Here is a 21,251-nt window from a genome sequence, read left to right as displayed (position 1 = left end):
GTTCTAGTCCCCGTCGTTCCGGTCCACCTTTCCCGCCTAGGTTGTCTTCTCTTTTTCGACGCTGTTCTTTCTTCAGCTAGGAGACACCAGGTGCACTGGGTGGAGCGGACCCGCCTGCCACTCGACAAGTCACGGCGGCGAGAGGAGTGCAGGGATGGTGTCTTTTTGGGCCACCCCTGCCCAAAGTCGTGGGCTTGGGAGCGTACATGTACATGTACGTTACAAAGCCATCGACTTGGTGACTTTACACCCCAGTCACCCCGTCCCTGGAACCTAATCACCCTCGCCGTGGATTGTTGGCGGTTTTCTCCTCTGTGCGGGTCTCGTCATCCCCTGGCCACCTTTTTCTTCAGCCTTGTCTCCAGAGGCAGGGAATGTGACAAGAGACAGTTGCCCGACCTCCCAGTGTCGCTAATACCACTAAGGACAGGGATAAAATAGCGGTCGTCCAATCGCAATTTAACGCAGAGCCGCTCAGGCGCGCCTCGTTTAGGCCGCCGGTGCGCCTTGGCACCCATCTGGTGTTAGTCGAACAAACTACGGAGTACCGAGTAAGGCACCGCGGAAAGAGGAAGCCAAGGTGTTCCGATAAAGAGTCGGACAGGGGTTTTGAGGCGAAGGGGTATGTTCAAATTATAAAAGGGCCTTTACCGCTACCTACAGGCCCTTACTGTAGGCCTCGACAGAGACGATGTTCTTTATAGACATTAACGTAGAGTGGCAGCCCTGGGTCGAAGTAAGCCACCCATTGTTACCCGCCTGTATGTGGTGTGAGTAGTCTAAACAAGTATAAGATACAGCTCGCATCCACCGTAGGTAGCCAGATGTGTCCTACTCCCCGAAGTCTACGCCAAAAGATGTCGAACAAGACGTACATTCTCCCAACGAAGACGATATAATGAATGATCCTCAAGACCCACACTCGAGCGCGCTCGGCTACGAGTTCGAAGTTAAGGAACAAGACCGGTGGTTACCTCTAGCTCAAGGCAAGTTTATTCTACCTATGTGGTGTCTTTTTATCCTCTTTCCCTTCCCTTACTCTATTTTATTTTACCTTCCCATAGGCGCGCGTCGTTCTCAAGGGCTGACAAACGTACCTAACAACGCTAACATCTGAAACTTTACTCCAGTTATTTGTGTTATAAGATGTGCGCTCCCAAAGAAAGCCCGGATTACGGAAGAGGCAAAGTAGTGTATACAGGAGTGTGTCAGCGAATTCATCTCTTTTATCACAAGTGAAGGTAAGGCGGAGTTCTCTATGTTCGTTTTCTTCGGTCATGTCAGTCGCCGTGCTAACCACCACAGTTGCGGAGAAATGCTGCAAAGAACTGTGGAAAAAAATCAATAGCGAGGACATCCTCTTTATTATAGAGTCCTTAGGTTTGGAGAACTACGTTAAGGCTCTTAAGAACAGTCAAGTATGTCTTTTTGTACTTACCTTACGGTCTTTGGTGTTATTTACCTTAGTATCGGCTTTCTCAACTAACGTGTCTTTTTACCGGCCAATAGACCACGGATACGTTTCCCCTTAAACGTATTAAGACGATTATAAAGCTCTATGGCGATGTTTAAACAATATCGAAAGAGGTGCTTATTCTGTTCGCCAAGGGTTGTGATATCTTCATCACCGACCTGACGCGGCGCGCCTAGGACTATACTACCGGGGATAACAAGCGCCGCACCCTCCGGCGTTCGGACATCGCCTCGGTCTACGCCGATTGCGACATGTTCGACTTTCTCATCGATACCGTCCCTCGTGAAGAAGCGACAAGCCACTCCAAGCGAGGCGGCTCCGACCCCAGCGGCGGCGCCGGTGGTGGCAGCGCGGCGTCGGCCAGCATTACTGCTGCCGCTGCCGCTGCCGCTCAGCAAGGTGTCGCGGGCGGTGCTAGCGTGTATCCCATGAGCGGCGAGGACGATTATGACTACTGGGCCAGTGCTCCCGCCGGCTACCAGGTCTTTTACTAACACCTGTGCCGTGCGGCCGCCGCGGGTATGTGATCCGATGGCTGTTTGAAAACGTTGTCCTTTTGACGTTTGAACTAGACTAACACACATGTGCAAGGCGGTGCGTACTGTTGCTTGAACAACTTTAGCCTGTGACTTCGTCTTCGTCTTAATGGTAGTACGTATCCTACGGTCTTGCTGTGGGTTAGGCTACTACTCGTTTCAATAGAGTTTGCTTGATTTATTTCCACGCATACCCTGATATGCCCACGTTTACATAAATAACTTGGCATACCATGTCATGGACGTCATTTATCTCGATTTTGGCTATGGAACGTATAAATGCACGGCTTGTCGGACGAGAAGAAGGCCAGACAAAGACAGGAGGGGAGGAGTACGGAAGAAGAAGAGGAAAGGGGGTGATGCCGACATTAGGGCCCCCAGAGCGTCGGGTCATCTCTCCCCGTCTGTCGGGCAGTAGGTTCCTCGCGAACCTTGTTGTATTAGGTACACAGTGTTAAAAGGACGATGCGTTAGCTATTTTGAGTGGCTTGGGGTGCCCGAAATTACCACTTCTTTGTTATGTTAGGCAGACACAACGGGGGTGGGTAGGGTTCTTCATGACAGGAGACGTAGGCGAGGCTGTATAAGGACCCAGCCTGTCCTTCTTTTGTTCCCACAATTACACCATAGTTGAAAAAAGTCTGCTATCAGCTTGATTCTCCTGTTTTCTCCCCGTCTTCTTTTTTTACTTTCCTTTCGCCACTCTCGGTCCTCTTCCTCTTCTTTTCCTCTTCTTTTCCTCTTCCGTCCCTATATCTTCCCCCCCGTCGGTCTCTTTTGTCCCCCTCTACAAATAATTTGTGGCCGCTCATTGTTCTTTTATTCACTCTGTTCGTGATATGGCGACGACTGCTCGTTTCGAAGTTTCTCTTCTTCAAAAAAGAAGTCCCGACGACCCACCACCTCCCGCGTTGATGGAGCCAAAGTCAGAGCATACTCCAATACCTCACGCCTGGCAAGACAGCTTGAGTGACATGGCCGACGACGAGGACGACGAGGACGGCAAGGCCTACGACGATGCCGAAAATTTTGACGACGACGGCGGCGCGTCTAGCCCGACCAAAACAAATTTCAATGACAATTACGAGTGTCCGTCGGCAACAACTCAAGACGCGCCCAGCCCGACCAAAACAGATTTCGAGGACATTGACAATTACGAGTGTCTGTCGGCAACAACTCAAGACGCGCCCAGCCCGACCAAAACAGATTTCGAGGACATTGACAATTACGAGTGCCCGTCGGCTACGAGCGTCCGTCGGCAACAATTCTCGACGGCAACGCCACAGGCTACAACGGACTTCGATGGAATTTTACGGGCATTGTCCGCCGGCTCCGGAGGGCAGAAGAACGCGAGTATCCGTACGTGGCTGGACCTGGTGCCATGAGATAGAGAAGACGTCACAAAAGAAGAAGCTTCACTAGAAGAAAGAAGATCCGTTACTTAAGATATCAACTAGCGTTCCAGATACTTGAAGCAATACTTATTTAATAATAATCACCATCTTCCTCGTCTAGACGGGCAAAGAAAATACTAAAGACATTGGCCGGTTCCAGCACACGGTGGAGCACCAGCAACAGCAGATATCCTCTGTCCCGGTCTTCAGGTGTTGACTCGAAAGACACGGAAGGCACACCTTTCCGGGGGCGTTATTATGACAGGTTGCTTAATGGAGACGACCATGGTAGGCTTAACAGGGATGAGGTGGCGTAAGGGGTAATACTCATTAGTGTGCCGTTACGTTTAACCCGGAAAGGATCAGCTCCGTCGAGCTTTGTTTGGGGCGTAGATGCGACTCAATAGGGGCTCGTGTCTGGCCACCACTGTTGTTCTTCTCCTTCCATCCTCTTGTATATGTACGTTTCCCTCCGCCGTTCCTGTCCCCTTTTCCTTTCCCTCCTCTTACCTTCCTTCTCTTTTTCCCTCTTTTATTATTACTTTCTCACTTTCTCTCTTCTACCTTTTGTCTCTTAACCTTTCTCTTCTTACATTTGTCTTCTTACGCCCCGTTGTCTCTCGTATATCCTGCCGACTCTCGCTTTGTCAACACCATGGATTAAGACAAATGGCACCGCCGCAAGAACCGCAGCCAGAGGTAGCCCATAGTGGCGTCTCGGAGAGCGGCCTCTCTGATACTGGTGGTTTGTCTCTGCTGAGCGGGGACCCCCGTTTAGATGACGACGACAAATCATTTGTATCACTCGTGACACTGCCGGACAGCATTCTGCATCCCGAACCCGATGTCGACGGCCGGGTGTATCATTCGGGCTGGTACACAACAAGTATGTCTTCTTCTGAGTCTCCATGAGCCTATGGTATAGGTCGAGCTTCGCCATGCTGACAGTTGGCAGACTACTGCTGTCCACAGGATGAGGTGCGCTGCTGGATTCTGAAAACCCGCTCGTTGTTCTACTAGTCCCGAGCTGACTCCATGACTAGGAACACCAACAGTATTTACGACTTCTACACAGTATGTTGTCGCCTTTATTTTCATGTGCAAAAGATGAATGAAGCTGACTGTCAGGCATCTACCTTTTTGCTTCTGACTATCGACTTCACCAATGCCCGGAAAAAACTGGCCCCCACCGCGTCCTGGACCTAGGCACAGGCACGGGCTGCTGGGCTCTTCATTACGGTAAGTTGCGCTCTTCTCCGCCTATCGCCATTTAATACAGTGCAAATTGGACAAACAACTAACATCCTTTTGGTTAACACAGCCGATGCACATCCGGATGCTGTCGTTGTCGGAGTCGATATCAGCCCAATTCAACCGGAAGGGTACGCTACATTCAGTCCCTCCCTACAGGTGCACATCTAATAAACGTTTTTCAGAGTGCCGATAAACTGTTCCTTTGAAATTGACGATGTGGAGCAAATCTGGACTTGGCCGAAGAATTTTGATCTCATCCATTGGCGTTTTCTGCATAATTCTTTTGCTAACGCGCCGGCGGTCATTCAACAATGCTTTTCGTGTGTTTCTTTCTTATCTCGTTATCGTTTGCGTGGAACGAGCTAACTGTGAAAAGCAATCTCAACGAGGACGGCTATCTCGAGATGTTCGACGGCCTGTCACTTGAGTGGGAAGACGGCACTAACTCAGTTGACTGTGCTCTACAGGAACTAGTTTCTCGAGCCACAAATGCATCGCATCACCAGGGCCATCCGATCGACCGTTCGTCAGGCTATCCTCAACTGATGAAAGAAGCTGGTTTTATTGACATCATTCACGAGGAGATCAAGTGGCCCATCAATGGCTGGCCCGCCCAGGAGCGACCCAGCGACCCCAGCGACGAGAGGCAATGGGAACAACATCTAGGTAACTTGGTCCTGAAACTCTTCGATTACGATCTCGAGGGACTCTTCGTGGCACTTCTATGTCGCTATGGTGATATGGCGCCCGAGGCGGCCACTGCACTGTGTGCTCAGGCTCGGCTCAATCTACGCGACACCAACATACATGCCTACTGGAAGTTGTATGTTCCACCACTTCTTGTTGATTCTGTGCTTTACAAATCTTTTAGAAGGTATTGACATTTCGCAGCAACTTGGCCTACGGAAGAAAGCCCATCGCGGTGGCGTCAACTAACGGCCGCAACCAACCGGAGCCCGTGGCAAGTCCATCCAATGGATTCGGTGTTGGCAAGCCTTCTACATCTTTATCTAAAGACAGTGTGGGTGACAAGGCGTCCCAAGCACCGCCAACGCCACCCCCAACACCACCGACTGCCTTCAGCGTTCCCTCCCCCGCTCCCACTGCTTCAACAACCTCCACACCGATTTGCGTACCCCAATACGAGATGACACGGAATGGTCAACAAGGCCATCCATCAATCCCGGCCTCTGTAGCCTCCAATAGCCATCAAAATGGTACGAAACGGCACAGAGAGAGGGTGGATAAGGAAGCCCAGCATGCCACGAAGCGCGCCAGGACTATTTACGAGCTAGTGGGGAGTTCGGCGAGTGGCCCCAACTACACAGTCGGTGCTCCATCACTGTCAACAAAGTCTGAAGACAGACAGGATGCTTCGGGACTATCATCTAAGGACGACGAGGACGACGAGGACGAAGAGGACAGCGACGAAGTTGATAAGGGGAAGAATCAACAATAACACCGAAGCAATTAACCCAGAGGCGCGAGTGATAAGTGGATGTCAAGAAGCAGTAAGGCGGTGTGGTTTTTTTTTCTATCAATTTGTTTTATTTCCATTACTTAGCCAGGGCCACAGATTGCTTAGCAGTCTCGCCAGTGCCCACCCAAACTGGTTTCCCGGTGCATTTCGTTTCTTAGTTTGGCTTTCTTTTTCTTTTTCTTTTTCTTTCCATAGTTAGATAATACTTGCACAACAGCAGATAGCACACAGTAGCCAGATTAATACAGGCGTTTAACTCCTACCATTATTACAGTATTCGTACGCGTAGTCGATCTCAGTTCTGCCCGAGATGCCGACCGGGTCTCGGTCACCCGATACCACTCCCTTTCACCCTCCCCTTACCATCTCGGGCGAAAACACGTCCGTTTTTGTTTTAGGGGTACCAAAACAAAAAAAAGAAAGTAGAACACAAAATACATTATACAAAGACGGGATCCATGAAACCTGTCTACGCAATAATTACAGATCGGCCAGCTAAACCACACACCGGCGCAAAAAAGACAAGACAGAAGATGGAGACCAAAAGTGCGATGCCAAACCAATGCAGACAGTATCAGCAATCGTGGCAGAATTACTCATTCCTGCTTAAAGTGCCAGAAAATCACGACTTTTGTTGTCTTCGCGTAGATACAAAGGGGGCTTGGAAGGGCTCTTGATAAGAGGAGATAGATGCTCTCCGTAAGCTTCTTCAGGCTTTGCCGTATTCCTCCTGAGCGCCTGAATCAATTTTGTGCCCGTAACATAGATAAGTTGGCGACTTTTTTTCATTTGTAGGAATAGAAGAAGGACAGGCTGGATCTTTTTACAGCCTCGCCTGCATATCCTTTTATTAAGAGCCCTTCCCAGCCCCCTTGTATCTACGTCAAAACAGGAAAGTCGTAATTTCGGGCACTCAAACCACTGAAAATAAGTTACACACCGTTCTTTCGTCGATGTGTACTTGATTACAACAAGGCTCGCGAGGCTGCCCGACAGACGGGGGGAAAGCTGCCCCTCTCTTGGCTCGGTATTGATCTGAAGTACCTGTACAGGTACTCTGCAACGTAAGACCAAAGGGGCGGAAGTACCCCCAATTAGTTTCTGCGCAGCCCTGGTATCCGTCGACTGCTCCCCAGCTCCCTTTGCTTTCCTTATCCCTCCTTCCGTCTCCCCTTTTTTATCTCCCGCCCATCGCGCACCAATGCTTTCTTGTCCTGCCGTCTTTTTGAGTTGTCTCGAGCTGCGTCCATCTGCGACGGAATCTTTTCTTTTATTGCGTTCGTCACCTCGTTCGTCTCGTCCTTTTTTCTTCTCCCCTCTGTTCTCTTTTTAACACCCTGTCAGCCAATTTCCACACCCTAGCGCCTATTGTCCTGCCGAAATGCTTATTGACGGTGAGAAACGGGCCTGCAGCGCCTGTATTCGCGGCCACCGCGTCAGCCGGTGCCAACATCATGGTATGTGTTTTCGGTCGTTTACGTTACTTTTTCCGTGTCTTTTCCTTGAACTTCTTTCCGGGGTTTGTTAAGGGCAGGAGCGAAGCATGAGAAGAAATGAGCACTTACAGCGCTGGAACAACTAAAGCTCCCAAGATAAGTGGCCGAGCCGCGTGCTGCGTGCGGGCGCCATCCACGCAAACGCATGCGGCGCGTACTCGATGCGGCTGTGCAGCGCCGTCTGGCGCGTCGCCTCGTCGAGCAGCGCGAGCGCGCGGCTGCCGGCGACCATGGCCGTGGCGCCGGGCGGCATGCGCATCTCCGTGCCCGAGCCGTCGTCCCACCGCACGGTGACGTCGGGGCCCTTGGGCGTCTGGACGGCCAGCAGGCAGCCGACGCGCGGCGGCGGGATGTTGTACAGCGAGCCGTCAAAGTGCCACTGGTAGAAGCGCGACGCGCCGGCCTCGCGGTGCTCGTCGCTGATGTGCGGCGGCAGGTGGAACTCGTGGTGGTCAATGCCTTGGACCTCGAAGCCGGGCGGGAAGCCGTAGTGGTCGGGGCCCAAGGGGCCGCGGCCCAGGATGTGCACCTGCGGCTGCTCGGGGATGGCGGGCCGTTTGGGGATGCCGTAGATGTCGACGCCGTCATGGTGCAGCAAGAAGGGATCTTTGCCGTGCGCAAAGCCGCCCGTCGTCTCGTCCGGGTCAAAGCTCGCCGTCAGGCGGTACTGCTGCTGCGGGCGCAGCATGCTCGGCTGCTCCTTGAAGACGAGCAGCTTGTGATTGTGCAGTGCGTCCGAGATGAAGGCAAAGTCGGCATCGGTAAACTTGTTGAGGTCAATCCCGTAGACCAGTGCGCCAAAGTCGACCTTGCTGTCGGCGGCGTGCGCAATGGGCTGGATGCGACCCGTGGTAGTCTCGGCATGAGGCAGTTCAAAGGTCTCCTTGGGCGGCAGCAAGTGCAGCCCAGGGGCGCCCGCTTTCTCAGTTTCTCTAATGACAGCGGCGATGACCATTTTGTGTTGTCGTGTGAGGTTGTGTTGGCAATTTACGAAATATGTGATTGATGAGGCTGGTGCAGGTGTCGATTTGTCTGATAAGTGTTGATGAACTTGGAACTTATATCAACCCGCAATATTGATGCTTTGAAGGTTGTTTGATCCTGTCCTGTGGAATGGTACAACGAACGTCGCTCCTGCCACCAGGATCGCTCCTTCCGTAGTAAGAAGACCCGCACAGTCGGGTGTCGGCCGAGCCCGAGCAACACGGAAGACCCACTTTTTGCCACCTCGGCCGAGCTTCATCACCACAAGAGCCCATCGGATCACCAGGAATTCCTCTAACGAAGCTTCTCGGTCATTGTCGCTTAACGAGTGCTTGTTTAAAAACGAATTTCTTGTTCCTGACAGCGTGATACTGGGCCACTTCCGACAACACAACATCTCCACATCCACCATGTCCTCCTTCATCGACACGCCTCTGGGTTACAAGATACACTACAAACTGTCAGGCGACCCGTCTGGCCAGCTCGTCATCCTGACCCACGGCCTTTGCGGCTCAACCGCCACGTTTGACAATTTCGTGCCGCTGCTTCCGGAGCGCTTCCACGCCGTCAGCGTCGACTTCCCCGGCTTTGGCAAGTCGCCGCGGCCCTCGGCAGCAGACGTGCGACGCATTTCAATCGCCGACCATGTCGCCAACCTACACCATCTCGTCGCATCTCTGCAAGCCGCTGCGCCAGCGGGCAGCGCCGGCGCCCGCAAGCCCGTGCTCCTCGTGGGACACTCGCTGGGCGCCGTTGTCAATCTACACGCTGCTGCTGCCGCTGCCACCTCATCTCCCGTTGGCGGCCTCTTGCTTCTGGGACCCGGCCGCGCGCGCCGCCATGGTGGACCTGGCCGCGCTGGTGCGCGCCCAGGGCATCGCCGCCGCCGCCACCAAGGCCGCCGAGGTGACCAATTTCTATGCGGACACGCCCGAGCGGACGGTTCCCGCTCTGCTCCGACGGAGCGTGTACGACGCCGTCGCCGCATCCGACCCGGAGGCATACGCCCAGACGTGTGAGGCCATGGTGGCGGATGACCACGTCGACCCTGCGTACGGCGCCATAACGTGTCCTGTGGTGTTTGTGGCGGGCGACAAGGACAGAATCAGCCCCGTGACGCGGTCGGAAGACCTGGCCAAGCTGGTGGGCGGGCCGGTCGAGGTGCAGGTTGTGCGCAGCGGGCACCAGCTGATTCTGGAGGACTCGGAGGGCGTGAAGCTGGCGCTGTCCATTTTCCTGAGCCACGTGGAGAAGGTAGAGGCGGAGGCTTAGATGGTTGTCGACGGGAGGTTACTTTGGGCGTTACGAGTTGTAGTCAGAGCACGCAATCTATTTCTGTACACGTCATACTACGGTAGGGACATATCATGGCTCGCCAGGTAGAGCAGATTCTCAAAACCGTTGCTAGTCCTCTCCCAACCCGGCGGAAGTAGTGTGGGAAGACCCAGGGTGCCAGTGTCAACAAACTCGTCGCTGAGCATTGTCGCTTCCTCTCCCACGGATGCTACCGGGAAGCGATCCGCAGTGTCCACTGTGTCGGCTATGGCACTGTCAAGAAGGTGATCTTTTCCCAAAGGAAGAGTCCCGGTGAGTGGTTGTGATGTCACGGCTTCCGTATCAACACTGTGTCCATTCGCAAGCGGCTTCGAGGGCATCTGCCGTCGCCGTTTGTAGTGGGGTCTACTGCTGGGCTGCCGCTGTTCGTCCGTCGTCTCGCCTCGGCAGTAACTGCGAATGAAAGCAGGCACATTGAATCCGTTGTTGCTCGTAACCGACAGCGACGATCGGTGGTCGTGCGTCCATGGTCGTTTCCGTTTTCGGGAGCGGGCTTCGCCGATGGCAAATCGTTCGTCTGGCGCAGGAGCGGCGTCCCGGCGGCCGACTTCGTCGAGCAGGGCGCGCAGCAGCCGCATCCCGCGCACGGCAATCATGCTCTGCGGGAACTGCCGCAGCAAATCGACGACGTCTTCGACCAAACGAGCGTGTTCTGCATGCTCGCGGACCACGCTGGCATCGTCGCCCGGACCGCGGTGCAGCACGTCCAGAGTCAAAATGATGGACGCGGCCACCGAGAACGCCTGGTGGACCCACAGCACAGGCCCCTCTTCCCGCACAACGGCCTTGTACTCCTTGATGATGGTCTTGGAGGCGGCGATGCACGTGTGGCGGGTAAAGGCAAAGGCCGGATTGGTGAAGCTCTCGGACAAGAACGAGCGGTGGATCATGATAATCTTGTGGCCGGAGCTGATGGCCAGGGCGCGGCGGGCCCAGGGAACCCAGCAGGGCCAGTGGTCTTGCAGGGGCACCTGGGGGCCCAGGAAGCGCGGGCGGCCGGCCGTGGCCAGTGCGCGCATGTGGGCGTCCCACGACAGGACCTGCTGGTAGCGGGTATAGGCGGTGTTGCAGGACAGCAGGCCGTCCTGCAGGCGCGGCATGATGGAGGCGATGGTGTTGAGGAAGCGGCAGTAGCCGGAGACGGTGGGCTCGGCCTCGGGCTGGACCGGGATGCTGCTGCTGCCTGCGTCCGACGGGGCCGCGGCGGCGGCCAGGTCTTCGTCGTGCACGTTGGCGGGCCTGGCGGTCTGCGCGTGCAGCGGGTTGACGAGGTAGCTTTCCGAGAAGGGGATGCCGAACCAGTCCTGGCTGCACAGCTGACTCCACACGCGACGGCCCTCTTCGACGTCGGCCGTGCCGGGGCTGCCGTCGTGCGAGCGCGAGCCCAACCGATGCAGCCCCAGGGACTGGTCAATGCGCACGGCGGCCGCCAGCTGGATGCTCTGCGTGTTGGAGAAGCCGAGAATGTGCGCCGAGATGGTCATGGTGGCAATGGCCTGGCAGGAGCGGACGCTGTGATGGGCCATGTACGGGGCGCGGGCGAGGCAGGCCAGCGCGGCCTGGAACCAGTGTTTGCAGAGCGCGGGGCGTTCGGTTCCCAGAAAGCCCCAGGCCGCAGCTCGGGCAGTTGGCGCGCAGGTCAGGCTGCCGGACAGAACGGCAAAGAGAAGCGCCACCCATTGCAGGTCGAGGCCGGCGACGCCACGGTGCGCCTCGACGGCATCGACATGCCCCCCGAACCGGTCGTAAAAGGACGCCAGGTCAGCACGGAAGCGCGGCGCCAGAAACGAGGCGTGGTACCACAGCAGGCACTCGACGTGGTAGTCGACCAGCTGCTCGACTTGGCGACGACTCGGGAGAAGCAGCTGCATGACGGCCAAGGGATTGTGCGCGCTGTGCGGATGGCTGCCACTGAACGGGTTATCGCCGTCGGCGCTGTCGTTGTCGTCCATGTTTAGTTGTTGCAGATGGTCGGGTCGGCCGCCGAATTCTCCAAATGGCGTGTGGAGCGCGTCGGCCTCGTCTAGCACCGTAATCGTGGCCATATCGGCGACTGTCGTGCTTCCATCACCAACGCTGCTGTGGCGACCCGTGCTTGCAGGATGGTGTCCTGGGTCTTTGCGGCGGCCCCACGCGAGAAACTCCAGGATGGACGCGGCGTCCTTGATGACGGTGTCGCTCGTGTCCCGTCGCTTGCCCGGATGATGGGGTCTGTCCACGAAGGAGCCGTCATTCTCCCTGTCCTGATCGGCCGCACTGTATTGGCTGCCTTCTTCGTTGTCCACGTCTTCTGTATCGTCCACGACGGCATTGTCAAGCAGGGGTGACAAATAACGGTCCTGCGTCTGTTGTCGAGGATGCTTGTCCAATCCGTCTCCCTCCGCCGGCAGTCGACATGATTGACGTTCAAGTTCGCGGATGCGTCGCCGCAGAAATGCAAGCTCACTCGGTATGGTGTCACGCTGCATCGTGGTCGGCGTTGCGAGCACCGGAGACGGCACCAGCTCATCTGGTCCGCACGAGTCTTGTTCGCCTCTGTCGGGAAGATGGCCGTCAGCAACCAGTGATTGGTAGCTGTCGCTGCCCTTGCACATCACATCTCACAGGTCTCACCTCCGAATGCATGTCTCGCATGGAATCGTCTTGGAACAACGCACCTTGCGCCGCGTGCAAGACGCGCAGGCCGTCCGCGTCCGGCTGCTGGCGGCCGACATTTGCGTGGCAGTGGTTGAAGACGATGCAGGATGGCCTATGGTGAGTAGTCGCGTCAGCGTGTGCACAGCTCGGCCGGGCAGCGGATATAAAAGTAAGTACTTTCGTACTTCGTATGCGATACAGATTACGCGGTAAAGACTCACAGGCACGGCTGGACACTGCCGGTCTTATCTGTACGTCTCTTGCGGGTACCTCCGCGTCTCCACTGCCCCACTTTTCACTTACACGGACTCATGCTCTGGGCCTCGTCTTTGGATGGCCGTTGGCAGTCGATATGCGCCTTGTGTCGGACGACAGGCAGATCGTTATCTCTCACGGCGGGCACAGTGCCGGTCCCGGCTATCCAGCTTCCTATCCATTTCGAGAACCGGAGTGTCTGCACAGCGCATCTCGGCCGATATATGGGAGGGCATCACTTATCGGCCCTGGATGATATCGAGTTTAGTATTTACGTCGTCGCATCCGCGCGTATCGTTTCGTAGTATGATTTAGATGATGAGGAGTCGTGGGCCACCTGTAGACAGACTCGGCCATCACATTCGTGTTACATATAACATCCACGATCCACACGTAGCCCTGCCCAGCTCTCGCAATACCCGACCTCGTCCACCCATGGCTTCATCATGGCCTTCGCAGAAAAGAAAAAGGCTCTTGTGCATGCCTTCTCATCCCGCCATGCGTTTGTCAAGGCCCTCGAGACGCGCACGGACAGCGCAGACGGCGAGACGGAGCGCAGCCGGTGGAAGAATGAAGACCTGGACGTCAGCCCGCCCGCGCACCGAACGTGGACCGTCTTCGACTATGCCGGCTTCTGGGCGTCGTATGGCATCTCGCCGGGCACCTGGAGCGTCGGCAGTGCGCTCATCAGTGTCGGCCTCAAGCCGTGGCAGGCCGTCGTCTGTCTTTTCGTAGGGTAAGTCGTCTTTTCTGGTCCTTGCTTCGTCGCTGTCTTTTTCTGGACCTCGCTGCGCTCGCTTTCTCTTTCTGGACCTCGCTGCGCTCGCTTTCTTTCTTTCCTCGCTACGCTCGCATTCTCTTTCTAGTCCTCGCTACGCTCGCTTTCCCCCCCTCCCCGCTTCGTTCACTTTCCTCATTTTCCTCGCTTCGCTCCCTGACCGCTCACAACAGCTATTTGTTCGGCGGCATCGGCGTCGTCCTCCACTCCCGCGTCGCCGCCGTCTACCACATCGGCTTCCCCGTCGAAGCCCGCGTCACCTTCGGCCTCCGCGGCGCCTATTTCCCCGTCGTCCTCCGCGTCCTCACCGCCCTCATCTGGACCAGCGTGTCCATCGTCCAGGGCGGCTACCACACGGCCGTCGTCTTGCGGTGCATCTTCGGCGACAGCTACTGGAACATGCACAACACCATCCCGGCCAGCGCCGGCATTACCCTGCCGCTGTTCATCGGCCTGCTCGTCTACTGGATCCTCACCTTCCCGCTCCTCATGGTGCCGCTGCCCAGGTTTCGCCGCCACGTCGAGATCAACTCCCTCCTCATGCCCTTTGCCATCGGTGGCCTGTTCATCTACTGCATGGTCGAGGGCCGCGGCGCGCCGCAGACGAGCCTGTCGACGGTCGGCGGCATCTACGGGCCCGACTTGGGCTGGGCCATGGTCGCCGGCATCAACGCCATCATGGGCAAGACGTCGACGCTCGTCGTCAACCAGCCGGACATTGCGCGCTACGCGCGGCGCCGGTCCGCCGTGCTGTCGCAGCTCGTGAGCCTGCCCGTGTGCAACACCGTGGGCGCGACGCTCGGCATCTTTGCCACCAACGCCATCCACAACCGCTGGGGCCACCTCGACTGGAACCCCTGGACGCTCTCGCACGACATCCTCGACCACCGCTGGGGCCCCGGCGCCCGGGCCGCGCTGTTCTTTGCCAACGGCTTCTTCATGTACTCCAACGCCGTCACCGACATCGGCGCCAACATCGCGCCCTTTGGCGCCGACTTTATGACGCTGTTCCCGCGCTGGCTCAACATCAACCGCGGCATGTGGATCGCCTACGTGCTGAGCGTCGCCATCAATCCCTGGTACATCCTGGCCTCGGCCTCGGGCTTCCTGACGTTTCTCGGCGGCTACTCCATTTTCCTGGGCCCCTTTTTGGGCATCTTTGTCACCGACTACTTTGTCCTCCGCCGCGGCAACATCGACGTGGCGTCCCTCTACGCCCCCGGCGGCGCCTATTGGTACACCGGCGGCATCCACTGGCGCGCCCTGGCAGCCTGGGTGGTGGCCGTGGCCTTTGTAGTGCCCGGCTTCGCGGCGCAGTTTGGCCACACGCTGGCGGGCGCGGCCGGCTGGCACCACCTGTACCAGTTCAGCTGGTTCTATGCCGTGACCATTGCGAGCGTCATGTACTTTGCGCTGTCGTTTGTCGGCGAGTACGCGCCGCGGGAGCGCAACATGGCGTTTGAGGCGCTGGCAAAGGAGGCGAGCGAGAGCGAGATGCGTGTTTCCGTTGTCGACATCATTGAGGGCGAGACGGCCAGCCAGGAGGTGTCTGACAAGTCGGCGATTCCCGATTCGGTGGATAAGAAGGTATAGCCGTCAGGATGTTTTGATTTAGATGCTATCTCATTATCTTGGTGGACATATAAAGCGCACTCTATTGTTCGTCGTTTCAACAATTATCATGACTCGCACAGTCCAGTGAGGAACTTTGTCGACAACAGTTTGTGCCATTGGCTTGATCGAGTGAGACTGGAGGTGGTCTCGTTTGTGTCTTAATCGCCGCTAAAATCACATCATGCACAGCTAGTGTGGGCTGCAAACGATGGACGGCGGGCGTGATCCAGACACTTGACGCACTAGCTGTAAACACATACCATCTGCACGTCAATCCACGCAGTTCTGTCACCATACTGGACTTGCGACTATTGCGACGCTTCATGACACGTTATGGCCTGCGACACGCGACCCGCGTCGGCACCGAATCGTCGGGCGCTTGTTCTCGCGGTTGTTCCAATCTTGCAACGTATTACATCTGTCATGCTGCCACACCCACCTGTCGTAACCAATGGTGCCCGTTTGTGCCATTGCGTGACATCCTCCGCGAGCGTCCGCGAGTCACCATGCTGTCAGCTCCTGTGGCGATGTTGCAATGCAGTCGATGCCGCAAGTCTCTATATATTCGGGTGTCTGTCCCTCCATGATGCTGCCGAGTAACGAAACGCAAAGTCCACACCCTACACCCACATCGCATCACCACATCACCCACAATGTCTCCCTCTGCCGTCGACGTCCCACCCGCCCCTGCCGAGGTCCCGGCTGCGACCAAGGCCGTCCCTGCCAAGACCGAGGCTCCCAGCCAGCCGAAACTCGACAACGGCAGCGACCCCAACACGGAGCGGCCGGCCCTCTTCACCGGCCACAAGGAGGCCCTCAAGCTCAGCGGCGCGCTCGACCAGTTCAAGTCGTTTGACGTGACGCCCGTGATTGGCCGCGAGTTTGCCGGCCCCGACGTCGACCTGGCCGCGTGGCTGCGCGCGCCCAACGCGGACGAGCTGCTGCGCGACCTGGCCATTACCATCTCGCAGCGCGGCGTCGTCTTCTTCCGCAAGCAGGACAACGTGACGGACGCGGTCCAGAAGGAGCTGGTGCAGCGGCTGGGCGAGCTGTCGGGCAAGCCGGCGACGTCCAAGCTGCACATCCACCCGATCAACAACGCCGGCGTGCGCCAGGACGCGGCCCGGGACGTCGCCGACAAGGGCGACCACGACGACGAGATCTCCGTCATCTCGTCGGTGCAGGCCAAGAAGCTGTTCCAGGACCGCTTCCAGCAGCCCGTCGGCGCCTTCAGCTCCAAGCGCCAGAGCGGCCGCGACCAGTGGCACTCGGACATTACCTTTGAGCCCATCCCCAGCGACTACGCGCTGCTGCGCCTGACCAAGCTGCCCGCGACCGGCGGCGACACGCTCTGGGCCTCGGGCTACGAGCTCTACGACCGCATCTCGCCGACGCTGCGCGCCTTCTTGGACACCCTGACCGCCTACTACGCGCAGCCCGGCTTCGAGGCGTCGGCCGCCCGCAACGGCTTCGAGCTCTACGCGGCGCCGCGCGGCGCCCCCGAAAACGTCGGCAGCGTCCTCGAGGCCGTCCACCCCATCGTGCGCACCAACCCCGTCACCGGCTGGAAGTCCGTCTTTGCCGTCGGCCACCACGTCCAGCGCATCCACGGCCTGTCGGACGCCGAGAGCCAGCAGTTCCTCGGCTGGTTCAACCAGCTCATCGTCGACAACCACGACCTCCAGGTGCGCCTGCGCTGGCAGGACGTCAACGACCTCGCCATCTGGGACAACCGCAGCGTCTACCACGCCGCCACCCCCGACTACCTCTACGAGCACGGCCTCGGCGAGCGCTCCGGCAGCCGCGCCGTCAGCCTCGGCGAGAAGCCCTACGTTGACCCGCAGAGCACCAGCCGCCGCGAGGCACTGGAGAAGGAGTGGGCGGCATCGCAGTAGGCGAGGGTGCGTAGCAGAGGGCGTGGTAGTGGTAGGCAATTAATCATATATCAATTTAAACGTATGCCTCGTATACGATGCGACCAGACATGGCTGGCCGTTTTTGTAAGTCCATCGGTACATTGCCGCCACGAATCTACGCGTCTACACTTATGCTGATCGTACGGCAAAAGGTTTGGATTGCGTCTAGCATCGGGGGAAGAACGCTCAGCATGTTTCGATCCGGGAGACTCACATGGTTTGATTGGTTGCAACCAGCTACGCAGTTGGGTGTATCGCCACAGTACGTCACAGTAGTACTGAACAAAGGCTTGGCTGATTCCGGTTGCTGAAAGACTGCAACATTGGACGCTGAGAAGACGTTCAGTGACTGCCATGTTCTCTTTCGGCTGGTTAGTTGTCAGTTGATTACCACTAGAAACGTCGCGTCGTCTGTAAACCAGAAATGAATAACGCCTTCCAGCGCATGGCATTTCCATTCATTGTCGTGTTCGTGCTGCGGGCCGTGCTGGAAGCGGACCTGCGTGCGGTGTACCATTCGCTGCCGTTGCGAGCGGTACATCTCCGTTCGCCAGCAGAGCATTCGCGGTTTGTACACCTCCTCGGCTGGATCTACCTGCCGGCGACATTGACCGAGTGTTCTGGCCCCTCCATTGCCGTACTGCAGCAAAATACCCCTGCAAAAGCCTGTTTTGGAGTCGTAGTATGTCAAGGCCGACGTTATACCACTAAGAGAGGCCCAGGAGAAGTACGCATCGCTGCCAATCGGGGAACGGTAGGACGTTTCCAAGGGGAACGGCTTAGGAAGACGCGCGTCGGCAGAGAATGGGCAATACGCGCCAAAGTGCGGCACCGGGAATCCCTCTTTTGGCTCGCCGTAAATAAGAGTAATGGGCGCCGATCGGCCCAGACACCGGTCCGTTGCGCCACCCGTGATATGCTGTCCGATGACGACGTCGCCAGCGAGGCGAGTCCGAATAAGAATATTTACGCACGAAGCCGATTGTGCCCGGACGCCAAGAACCAGCAGCTGGTCGCTTCTGGGCATCGGCAGATAAATCCAAACCATTCCGCGTCGACAGCGGGTGGGGAAGCCTTCGTAGGTGGACAGTGCAGATGCGTCTTCGGAGACGTGGCTGTGAATGCCGAAAAGTCGAGCACCCGAGAAAAAAAACGTGACGCCTCTGATGCGGTCCATCTCGATAGCGTAGAAACGCTGCCAGGAATACGACAATTTAGCAGAATGGATGCAGCAAGAGGAGAGGTCTGGCGGAGACGGCGTATTCCAAACAGGGAACGTCCGTTGCCCGAGAGGGAATTGTAGACGGACAAGACTATCCTACAAGGCACGTTAAAATTAATATATCCAAAGATAACCGGCATCGTCATAACGTACCTTGAGTTGTAATACAACTCCGTCTATAAACTGTACGCGTACAATGACAAAGGCGGAGGTAGTAGAGCTCCGAGCCTCTGGCTGTGGCGGGGACGAGAGCCGTTCCACCTTGCTTATGCCGTCGGAGCAGATGGTCAGCCGCAGAAGCAGAGACGCATGCCGCATTGTCAATGTGTGCCCTGCATGTTTCAATTGTCCGTGGCGCTCCCACGATAGTACATCGCCCAAGGGGATCATCGACAGCAGTTGTGGCTCCGTAGCCGCCACCTGCATGGCTAGCGACATTGCCGAAACACACCGCCAGAGCAGGGCATGTGGAGAGTGGCCGTGGATCACATCAATTAACTCAGCTGGTAGTTTCGCCAACAATGGCAGCCTGGTGCGTTGGGCAGCCATTGGTAGCACACCGAGATCGACTGTGCCGCGCAGGCGGATGGGCTGCGCGGTCCGCCACGGCCGTTTCCATGCCGCTACGACCCATAACCGGTGAAGCGCATCGGTGCCTTTGACAGCGCAGCTCGCGCGAAATATCTCGTAGCAGTCATAGTGGATAGGGGCGTATTCTGGCGACAGAGAACACGTCTTGCAATCCGCGAAGCGGCACAGCCGAAGGCCGTCCACTTTTGTGATAATGTGGCCCGGCTGCGGAAAGGCAAATGGACGGGTACAGCCGCGGTAGGCCGTCGAGTCGTGGTTGCCAAAGACTATCACGTGGTCAGCAATGAAAACATATCGAAACCGGAAGAGGACGAGAGCAGCGGCGAGGCTGCCCTCCGTTTAAACATGAGGAAAACCGAAGCCAAAGGCCAGGTTGGGGGGGGAGGCTTTCGCAAAGGGAATTCTCGTACGTGCTACTACCCTTTCGTGCCGCAATATCAAATCAGCACATACACCACATTGGGAAGAAAGTCCAATGTGATAGTTGTCATCGGCCATTTTGTATTCTCGCGATCCCGGAAAGGAACTAGGAAAATCAAAGTGAGTTCGGAACGCCTAAGAAAAGGGGACGACGTAGGGGTCTGCCAAAAAGGACGCTAAGCTACTTGCGTAGTTAGCAGCGGCAAAACTCCCACTAAACCGAGTTTATTCAGTGGGTAATTGAATAATGTATCGATATGGGCATATTCCTCTAACGAAGTACGATCAACGCTGCAATGCCAAGCGAAGCCGTTGGACGACCAACACCCAAGGAAGAGGGAAAGGAAAGTTATCCATCTCGACGTGACTAAATGTTTACAGAGATTTTTGTTTAATTTATTCTGCTCTGTCGCGTTATGGGTGAATTTAATGAAATTCTTTTAAATTCTTTTTCTTAAAAAACAATTCTTAATAAATCTATATTAAAAAAGGACGTCACCTAGACGAGACAGACCAGGTACGAATGGCATAATTAAACATGAGTAAATCCAGAAATCCAACGTAAATCGACGACACCACAATAAATCACCTTTAAATAAACAAAACACACCACGTCCCCCCATCACACCAGCTAAATATTCTTGGAGACGCCCGGCACAATACTGTCCAGCTTCTGGATGAGCTCCTCGTAAAAGGCGGCCACGATCTTGGCGCCCGTCTTGTTGGTCACGAACGAGGCCGGTGCCAGCACGTGGCAGTTGTTGAGAAACTGGCCGCTGGTCTCGGGCCCGGCGAGCAGGCCGTGCACGAGGGCGCGGCTGCCCATCTCGGGCGTGCGGGCCATCCAGTCGGGCGGCGGGGTCTGGTCGGTGTCGCGCAGCAGCTGGGACTTGCAGTAGCTCGGGTTGGGCGTGTTGACGATGACGCGGCCGCCGCCCTGGAGGCCCGACCGCTGTTGGAGGTGGGCATCGAATGCGCGGGTGGCAAACACGACCAAGAGCTTGCTGACGTTGTAGCGGTCCTTCATGTCCGACGTGGACTTGTCGGCGAGCCGCTCAAAGATGGTCTTGCCGTCATTTTTTACGGAGAGCGGGACAATCTCCCTGGTCGAGGCCATGTAGTGCAGCGACGAGTTGGGGACGGTAAACGTGGCTCGGCCGGCCGGCGATGCGCGCAGCTTGGGGAGCAGGAGGACCAGCAACAGGTAGGTCGCCACGACGTTGACGACAATGGTCGCCTCGCCGTCCTCGGCGCGCCGGAACGTGGTGGTCATCATGCCGGCGTTGGCCAAGACGCCGTCGAGGCGAGCGAGGCCGTTGGCGCGCGTGGCAAAGGCCTCGACCGACGCATACGACGCCATGTCCACCTGCCACACCTCGATCGTCTCGGGCGCGCGCCCCGACTCGGCCAGCAGCTCCTTCCGCGCAGCTTCGCCCTTGTCGAGACTCCGCACGCCCATAATCAGCCTGCCGACACCGATGCGCAGGAGGTGCTTGCAGGCCTCGAGGCCGAGGCCCTGGTTGGCGCCCGTGACGATGAATGTCTTTTCAGACAGACCGGGGGTCTTTTCCGGTACGGGGAGTGTCACGAACAGATTCGAGAAGATGGCCTGCATAATGCCGTGCGTCGCCGAGAGAGTGGACATGGTGTGGTTGCGGGGAGGTGTATTTAATGGAGATGGTTTTGACAAAATGTTTAGTATAGACGGGATGGAATGGAGAGAATAAGGGACGGGTGTGAATGTGAACAAAAAAGGAATAATGATACAGATGTCGAGCTAGCACATGTTGACTGTCTTCTTGCTGTCGCAGCTCTTAAATACTCGATCGGGGGTCGTTCAAAGGCGGATTGCCCTCTCGGACAGT

General features: G+C 56.7%; 9 protein-coding genes across 9 annotated transcripts; 6 read left to right on the top strand and 3 right to left on the bottom strand.

The window, feature by feature from the left end:
• Positions 1–1,725: 1,725 nt before the first annotated feature.
• On the top strand, positions 1,726–1,968 carry SPBR_08035 (uncharacterized protein; the record flags this gene model as incomplete). Its single annotated transcript, XM_040766285.1, has 1 exon — positions 1,726–1,968. The coding sequence occupies one exon, from the start codon at positions 1,726–1,728 to the stop codon at positions 1,966–1,968; it is 243 nt and encodes an 80-aa protein (XP_040616721.1).
• Positions 1,969–2,984: 1,016 nt separating this feature from the next.
• On the top strand, positions 2,985–3,395 carry SPBR_07983 (uncharacterized protein; the record flags this gene model as incomplete). Its single annotated transcript, XM_040766234.1, has 1 exon — positions 2,985–3,395. The coding sequence occupies one exon, from the start codon at positions 2,985–2,987 to the stop codon at positions 3,393–3,395; it is 411 nt and encodes a 136-aa protein (XP_040616720.1).
• A 678-nt stretch (positions 3,396–4,073) lies between these two features.
• SPBR_07197 (uncharacterized protein) lies at positions 4,074–5,539 on the top strand (the record flags this gene model as incomplete). The annotated part of the gene is made up of 4 exons (XM_040765451.1): positions 4,074–4,290; positions 4,360–4,382; positions 5,126–5,481; positions 5,530–5,539. 4 exons carry the CDS (start codon positions 4,074–4,076, stop codon positions 5,537–5,539), a joined length of 606 nt encoding a protein of 201 aa, XP_040616719.1.
• Positions 5,540–7,716: 2,177 nt separating this feature from the next.
• On the bottom strand, positions 7,717–8,589 carry SPBR_07703 (alpha-ketoglutarate dependent xanthine dioxygenase; the record flags this gene model as incomplete). The annotated part of the gene is made up of 1 exon (XM_040765957.1): positions 7,717–8,589. One exon carries the CDS (start codon positions 8,587–8,589, stop codon positions 7,717–7,719), a length of 873 nt encoding a protein of 290 aa, XP_040616718.1.
• Positions 8,590–9,028: 439 nt separating this feature from the next.
• On the top strand, positions 9,029–9,890 carry SPBR_07710 (uncharacterized protein; the record flags this gene model as incomplete). The annotated part of the gene is made up of 2 exons (XM_040765964.1): positions 9,029–9,238; positions 9,303–9,890. The coding sequence occupies 2 exons, from the start codon at positions 9,029–9,031 to the stop codon at positions 9,888–9,890; spliced, it is 798 nt and encodes a 265-aa protein (XP_040616717.1).
• A 77-nt stretch (positions 9,891–9,967) lies between these two features.
• On the bottom strand, positions 9,968–12,667 carry SPBR_06605 (c6 zinc finger domain containing protein; the record flags this gene model as incomplete). The annotated part of the gene is made up of 2 exons (XM_040764861.1): positions 9,968–12,488; positions 12,567–12,667. 2 exons carry the CDS (start codon positions 12,665–12,667, stop codon positions 9,968–9,970), a joined length of 2,622 nt encoding a protein of 873 aa, XP_040616716.1.
• A 624-nt stretch (positions 12,668–13,291) lies between these two features.
• Positions 13,292–15,216, top strand: SPBR_06919 (allantoin; the record flags this gene model as incomplete). Its single annotated transcript, XM_040765175.1, has 2 exons — positions 13,292–13,581; positions 13,797–15,216. The coding sequence occupies 2 exons, from the start codon at positions 13,292–13,294 to the stop codon at positions 15,214–15,216; spliced, it is 1,710 nt and encodes a 569-aa protein (XP_040616715.1).
• A 674-nt stretch (positions 15,217–15,890) lies between these two features.
• SPBR_07376 (uncharacterized protein) lies at positions 15,891–17,132 on the top strand (the record flags this gene model as incomplete). Its single annotated transcript, XM_040765630.1, has 1 exon — positions 15,891–17,132. One exon carries the CDS (start codon positions 15,891–15,893, stop codon positions 17,130–17,132), a length of 1,242 nt encoding a protein of 413 aa, XP_040616714.1.
• Positions 17,133–20,017: 2,885 nt separating this feature from the next.
• Positions 20,018–21,031, bottom strand: SPBR_07584 (uncharacterized protein; the record flags this gene model as incomplete). Its single annotated transcript, XM_040765838.1, has 1 exon — positions 20,018–21,031. The coding sequence occupies one exon, from the start codon at positions 21,029–21,031 to the stop codon at positions 20,018–20,020; it is 1,014 nt and encodes a 337-aa protein (XP_040616713.1).
• Positions 21,032–21,251: the final 220 nt, after the last annotated feature.

Source organism: Sporothrix brasiliensis, assembly GCF_000820605.1.
Source record: "Sporothrix brasiliensis 5110 chromosome Unknown Cont20, whole genome shotgun sequence".
Classification (NCBI taxonomy): Eukaryota; Fungi; Ascomycota; class Sordariomycetes; order Ophiostomatales; family Ophiostomataceae; genus Sporothrix; species Sporothrix brasiliensis.
The sequence above is the reverse complement of the archived record's forward strand: the minus strand, read 5'-3'. Positions and strand labels throughout refer to the sequence as shown.